Source organism: Nestor notabilis, unplaced genomic scaffold, assembly GCF_000696875.1.
Source record: "Nestor notabilis isolate BGI_N333 unplaced genomic scaffold, ASM69687v1 scaffold13716, whole genome shotgun sequence".
In the NCBI taxonomy this organism is placed as follows: Eukaryota; Metazoa; Chordata; class Aves; order Psittaciformes; family Psittacidae; genus Nestor; species Nestor notabilis.
This window is the reverse complement of record NW_009932484.1, coordinates 35,331-42,341: the sequence shown is the minus strand read 5'-3', so window position 1 is coordinate 42,341 and position 7,011 is coordinate 35,331. Positions and strand designations below refer to the sequence as shown.

The following is a 7,011-nucleotide window of genomic DNA, read 5'->3' as shown; positions in this document are numbered from 1 at the left end:
AGCAGGAATTCAGGAAGGTACAGAGGTTTATATTGACTTACCACAGGGCATTTTCCCTTCAGAAAAGTCTTTCCCACTGAAGTCTCTCTTCTCCCCCACAGCAATGTGTGATTTTGACCAAATTTCTCTTTTTTTTTTTCTGACACAGAAATGTTCTGTTCAAAGATTTTGAAACAGTCCCAGTCTCTAGAAATGCATCTGGGGTGTCCAGAGGATGGGTTTAGGCTTGATGCTAATCCAGACTGTTGTGCACCTGAGGCAAGAAATGAAGACCAAAGCAGCAAAACTGCCACGGGAACTCTTGGCACAGTCCAAAACAACATAACAATGAAATGCCATCTGCAGCAGGCAACTCTGCTGGCACTTATATCACAGACCCAAATGCTCAGCATCTGATGCTTTCCAACAGCACATGTGAAAACACAGGCAGGGAAGAGGTGAATGATCAGTCATTCCCACAGCACACCAGTGTGTCTTGGGCAAGGTACCCTTTTGGAACATAGGGTGTCTGAGAAGGTTCACCCCCTCATCAGTACCACAAACTGTCTGTCTTCTCTCCTCAGGATCACGCTGACTCTGGCCTGCCCCATGGACCTGAAGAACTTCCCCATGGATGTACAGACGTGCATCATGCAGTTAGAAAGCTGTGAGTCTGAGCACATCTCCATCCCTCCCGTCTCCCTCCCCAGCTGCAACCCATTCCCAGTTCAGCCTTCACTGGAGGTTTGTTCAAGAACCACTTGTTCAGGATTTTCCGTTCATTCAGCAAATGTGACATTTCCTAAAGAAGCCAAACTTTAAAAGATCCCTCATGAGGAGCCCTGGCTTGCTGGTATTTACATTGGCCTTTCACTTTGGAGGAGAAAGGTGAAAGCCCTTTCAGCTTCAAACAGGATTTTTCCTCTCCAGATGAACATTTGCTCCTTGTACATGTTGCTTATCGCAAAGGAGGGAAAGATGATGAGAAACTTCTTCCAGAGAAAGAGGTCAGGTTCGAAAAAATAGCAAACAGCTCAACAAGCCAAATTCAAGAAAAAATGTGATTTATTGCAGACAATTCGTTGCACACCATCTCAGCTCCAGTGCAGGTCATTACCCTGGCTTTTATCACATGCACAAGCAGTTTTGCCTCAACCCAAATGCTATGCATTACAGCATTGCCAAGGAAGGCCAGGATAGGCCCCTGCCTCCAAGCATAGCTCTCTTCCACAATCTGACCCTTTCCAGATCAGTGTTTAATATGTTTCACATGGTATTTGTCTCCTTCTCTCAATAGTTGGCTACACAATGAATGATCTCATATTTGAGTGGCAAGAAAAAGGAGCTGTGCAAGTTGCTGATGGGCTGACATTGCCTCAGTTTATCCTCAAAGAAGAAAAAGACTTAAGATACTGCACAAAGCACTACAACACAGGTCAGTGCTGGTTACATTTGACTGCTGGGTTCATTAGAGAGGAATTCAGGACTCTGTATTTGCCAGGGTCTTTTGCTATATCTGATGGTACTCTGGTGATACAAGCCTTGTCCTACACTTCTAGGGACAATACACATATAAATACACATAGATATGTTACCAGTAAATATCCACATATATAGCCAGATATGTGTGCAAACAAAAAAAGCTAACAGATACAAATCTGTGGAACCTTTTTGCCCCCAGGAATATCTTCATCAGTTCAAGGGTATTTGGTCTGGACCTTCTCTGTCAGCATCTTCTTTTGTCTTTGATGCAAGGGAGCAGATGAAACTTAAGTGACAAAGGACATACTGCCAAGAGCTTTCCTTGCTATGGTGATGTTGAACATTCATACTTTAGAATTGGGCAACAGCTATTAATGGCCTTATTTGACAAGATTCTGGTTCTAGGCAATGCAAGGGAAGTCCCCAGACAATAGCTGAAAACAGGAGGCTCACCATTCTTTATCAATAATCCCATGTATCTTTCATCCTTTCCAGGCAAGTTCACCTGTATAGAAGCTCGTTTCCACCTGGAGCGGCAGATGGGCTATTACTTGATCCAGATGTACATTCCCAGCCTCCTTATTGTCATTCTGTCCTGGATCTCCTTCTGGATCAATATGGATGCTGCACCTGCTCGTGTTGGCCTGGGGATCACCACAGTGCTCACTATGACCACGCAGAGCTCTGGTTCTAGAGCATCACTGCCCAAGGTAGGGAACACACTTATCTTTGCAGAGGGACAAAACGTCCATTCTCTGGGGACAGCACACAAGTAAGTCACCATACAGATCCTCCTGCTCAACCCAAGAGGCATTTAGCTGCCACTGCACTATTCCAGTTTAAGGGCAAGCAGAACAAATTCCAGTCCCCTCGTGCAATTTCAGCAGTGTTTCTCTGTCTAGCAGCTAAACTTCCCTTATGATTCAGCACACATCCCAAGATCCACCACAGCTCCCAGCAGCCAGGAGATCTGTACCTTGCGAACCCCTGCAACAACCACACATAGATATGTACTCTACTTTCTAGCTTTTTACTCACTTGACCATCATACTTTAAAAATAGTACTGAATTTCCTTGTTATGAAGGGCTTCTGGTATGATCTGATTGGATTACTATTTTTCTTGCACATAAAGCATCACAATCAAGACCAGGATAAATTAAAAAATGGGGAATTATTGCCACTTAAAAGCCCAGGAGCAGTTTCAGTGGCTTGACAATAAATTCATGGTAAATGAGCTAAATTTTGGTATGGAAGAGCAGTTGTCAACTGTATCATGACTTCATCAATACCCTCCAAAGCCCTGGGAGTAATATGTAAAATGGCAAGCAAAAAGGCATTTTGGTGAAGAAGCCACCCCACTTCAGTCTCTCTCTCTGGCTCCTAGGTGTCCTATGTGAAGGCCATAGACATATGGATGGCCGTATGCTTGCTGTTTGTGTTCTCTGCACTGCTAGAGTATGCTGCTGTCAACTTCGTATCTCGCCAGCACAAAGAGCTGCTCAGGTTCAGAAGGAAGAGGAGGCATCATAAGGTAATACATAAAGCACGAAGGACATTGCTGAAATCTGTCCCAGCAGAACATCACTACGTGGTCAGTTGAGCAGAGCCTCTAGCTACCAGGGGAGTCCTTAGTATATGATCAGGTGTTAAAGAGGGTCACACATCAAAAAGCAGGGGGGCTACCTCAGTGAATTGTGTCTCTTCTAACTGTCTGCTGACCCCAGGAGTCTAGCAAGCTGGTTTTTGTTAGCTTGCCAAGTGGCCTAAGCCAAAAAGGTTGTTCTCAACTGAACGGTTGAGAACAGTGTTCTGGCCTGAGCTCTCTTCATAAGACACAGGGAGGGCTGTGGGGAGGGAGGTGTGAGGGATGTCTATCAGAGAGAGAACAGCATCCCCCAACAAGGCAGCCTACATTAGCCTGGAGGTAAGTGACACCTCTTTTGTCTCTGTCATCCCTGTGTTCAAAAGCATCTGCTTCTCAGACTGACTGCAAATTCCTTCCAGAAGGAAAGAGCATTATTCTCAGCCTTAGCCTTGCTCCATGCTTACTTGCCATAATTGATGCCAATCCAAGCATGCATGTCTCACATAGACACAAATCTCCTGCAGCCTGGGCTCTACTAGCTTTAGGCTGAGGTACCACAGCAAAGATTTCACCTCACAGGGTGCACTAGAAAGAAACATAAAGGAGACTGTGATGAAAAGACCAAAGGCACATAGAAATTGTCCTTAATTAGCTAATTAAGAATCAGGTAGGTGGTATCACATTTTCTGCCCCAGGCTGATAGGCTGTCCTCACAAGCTGGCATGAAAAAAAGTAAATTTGCTAAGGAAAAGAAAATACAGAAAATTTTGCTGATGAGAATCTCAAGAGAGCCCTTAGGAGACTGCCAGAGTCTGCCTAAAATATTCCTCATAGGTATTTGCCTACCCTCTATTTTAAAGAGCCCTCTGTGATCCCTCTCATTCAGAGACCTCCCCATTCCGTGACTTCACTGTCCCAGCCATTAAAAATCTTTCCCTTGGGTCTAACTTGTCCCACAGCAGCTCACAGTGTGTGCTTGGAGAACAAGTTAAGGAGCAGGAGTCCCTATTGCTTTATAGATTTGCCTCTCTCTGCTTCAGTTATCCTACCTGCAAAGCAGGAGATAACTGTTCACTTGTACCCAACCCAGTCAGGACCAGGGATGAAAACTGTTGGACAAACACAAGGGAAAAGAATTAACAGATGGGACCATCAGCACCCTGCCATCTCAAAACCAGCTGAGGCAGTTTTAGTTCAGAACATGCAGCCTGCTTAATAGAGCCAAAATAAAACCACCCAACACAGGCGCCTCATAGTGTTTTTATCTCTTAATCTAGACTCGGGCATCCTGTCTCTGGAGCTATGCTGTTGTATGCAGATCGGTCTGTTAATAAAACAATAAGAAGAGAAAAACCACTAACATACAGATGAGTTTAAAAGATACTTGCCAGAGATGTTCCATTGAACACAAGGCTGCTATTACAATCCCTGCTCAATCTCACAGCAATTTAATTGGAACAAAGCATAAACAAAAACACTTGCAAGAGCAAAATGAACAAGATTCGCAGGCTTATCAGAAAACTAGGAGCCTGCTTCAAATATGCAAATGGATTAGTGCAGCTGCCAAAGAACCTAATTGCTCTGTCCTTATGTCCTCACTTGTCTGGGTAACTCTGCCTTGTTTAGGCATGACATGCCAGGCTGAAAACAAATGAGAAGTTGCAGTGCTCCGTGATAGTGGAGGCAGCTGGAGAGAAGATCAGTCCATGCCCACATTTATTAAGTCTGCCCAAATCAAAACCTACGAGCCATTCTTCCCAGGTCAGTGTGCTGGACAACATGCCATGGTCTGGCATCAATACAAGTGAAACCAGACAAATCTGTTTCTTAATTTCCTCAGACTCAGATGTAAGCTGCTAGCTTATTCTCATCATTAAGAGTCTTTTTTCCTCTCTAAGAAATCAAAATCAAATCAATAAATGTTTGTTGCCAGGTATCAATTGACCCTTTCCATTTCTGAGCCACCTCTTGCCTCCTTCCCTCTGAAAGGACACAACCAGAACAGGGTAGAATTATTCAAAGGCCTGCAAAATTGTCTCAGACAGGACTTAGAAACAAATAAGCTGGTTGGTAGGTCACACAACTCGCTAGGTTGCCACCTTCTTCCAGAAAATACAAAAGAAGAAGGCTTAATTTTATTTGGGTTGTTTTGCTTTGCTCAGATATGCCAGCGTGCTCTCCCTTCTGCTCCTGCCTCCACCACAGTGCCTCCATCCCACGCAACTACCTGCTCCATACAGGGGCCATCCAGAAAAGACCCTGCAAAGGAGGGCAAAAGGGGCAGCAGGGCACGTTTGGCAGGCAGGTTATGAGGGACGGGGCCGGTAGGTCAGTGTTGGGGGCCTCCATCATAGTTCATTAGTGTCATTGGTCTAACAATTAGCCTTGGTGACCTGCAGTCAGGAGACTCGGGTTGCTGACCCTGCCTCTGCAACTCACTGGTTGCATTACTTTGACCAGACTTAGTTTTCCCTGTGATTAGATCTCCGTGTTCAATAAAACAGGGCTAAATCATTCTGAGAAGCCTGGAAGGCCTCCACCAAAACATCAATAGCATTTGCCATCAGTCTGGAAAGTAAATTAGTTTTTTGCTCAATAACTGGAATTAGCACAAGCAGCCATGTCTTACCATTGACTTGCTGAAGGGCACTTCGGTTCCTTACCTAAAAGATGGCTTATGGGGAGGTGCTGAGGGGTTTGGGGTGTCCCATGGCTGGCAAGCAGAGGTCTTTTCCTGGACATGTCTCGGCGCCTGCACATCCATGTAACTCTGTAGGAAGTCTCGCACTGCAGCTTCAACTATGTGAGTTACATGGAGCCCACTCCTTCTGGGCAAGCTGGTACAGCACAGGCAAAGCAAAGAAGGTGCTGACAGGAGCAGGGGTGTGGGGCGGGGGGAAGAGGCAGAAGCAAAACAGGGGATGCAATTGGGAAAACAAAAGCAGTACCATGAATCCTTCAAGTATGTCAAAGACCCCAGTGGGGTGGAAGTCAGTCCTGTTCTTCATGGGGTGCCTGGATCCCCTGATTTGCATCTGTGCATCACACAGCTGGCACCCCTCTATAAGGCTGATCTCCCAAGAGCAGAGGGTTTGCCAAGGGGCACTGAGGTCGGGGCATGAAGGGGGCATCTTTCCCTTGCAGAGCAGGAAGCTGTCAGTGGAGAGCCTTATAGCAAGGGTGCACTGTCTATATCTCATTTTAAGTAGAGTCCCATGCTGAATCTGTTTCAGGAGGACGAAGCTGGCGAAGGCAGGTTCAACTTCACTGCCTACGGGATGGGACCAGCTTGCCTACAAGCCAAGGATGGCATCTCTGTCAAGGGTGCCAACAACAACAACACAGCCAACCCCGTTCCCCCGCCGTCCCGCTCCCCCGAGGAGATGCGGAAGCTCTTCATTCAGCGAGCCAAGAAGATCGACAAGATCTCCCGCATCGCCTTCCCCATGGCATTCCTCATCTTCAACATTTTCTACTGGATCATCTACAAGATCGTCCGCAGAGAGGATGTGCACAACCAGTGAGGGAAGGGGAGCAGCTGGGAGGGAGCGAGCAATCCTTTATATATGTGCAATAGCAATGCAGCAATGCATGAATTTAAGAATGCGGCAATATCTACTAAAACAAAAGGGGGAGGGGGGCTGGGAGGGACTTTTAATCATGTGAACTGAGGATAACAGGCACAGGGAGGAGGAAAAAAAAAGCTCTTGATCTGGGGAGTGCAGGGTGGGGGTTAGTTTTACAGCATAGGAAGGTTTGGATTGCTCCAGCTGCAATCCAAGCAGTGTAATATAGTAATATATATTCATGCTTAATTATAATGCAAAAAGAAAACAATCAAAAAAAAAGATAAACAAAAAAAATCCTTTTTTTTTAGCCTATTAACAGCTTAGAGTCTCAAGTCACTGGAATGATTCATAATTCCATGTGCAGAAATTACTGTAATTATGCTTTATCTGACTTC

At 45.5% G+C, this 7,011-nt stretch overlaps 1 protein-coding gene across 2 annotated transcripts in view; it reads left to right on the top strand.

Moving 5' to 3' along the window:
- GLRA1 (glycine receptor, alpha 1) overlaps positions 1 to 6,571 on the top strand; it is a 36,534-nt gene extending 29,963 nt beyond the window's left edge. The window contains exons 5-9 of one of the 2 annotated variants that reach the window (XM_010016422.1): positions 564 to 646; positions 1,277 to 1,414; positions 1,957 to 2,171; positions 2,847 to 2,993; positions 6,281 to 6,571. In XM_010016422.1, the coding sequence (XP_010014724.1) occupies positions 564 to 646; positions 1,277 to 1,414; positions 1,957 to 2,171; positions 2,847 to 2,993; positions 6,281 to 6,571 (874 nt within the window). Of the gene's footprint in view, positions 1 to 563; positions 647 to 1,276; positions 1,415 to 1,956; positions 2,172 to 2,846; positions 2,994 to 6,256 lie in introns of both variants that reach the window. The other variant, XM_010016423.1, reaches the window with a different exon arrangement.
- The last annotated feature ends 440 nt before the right edge of the window (positions 6,572 to 7,011 follow it).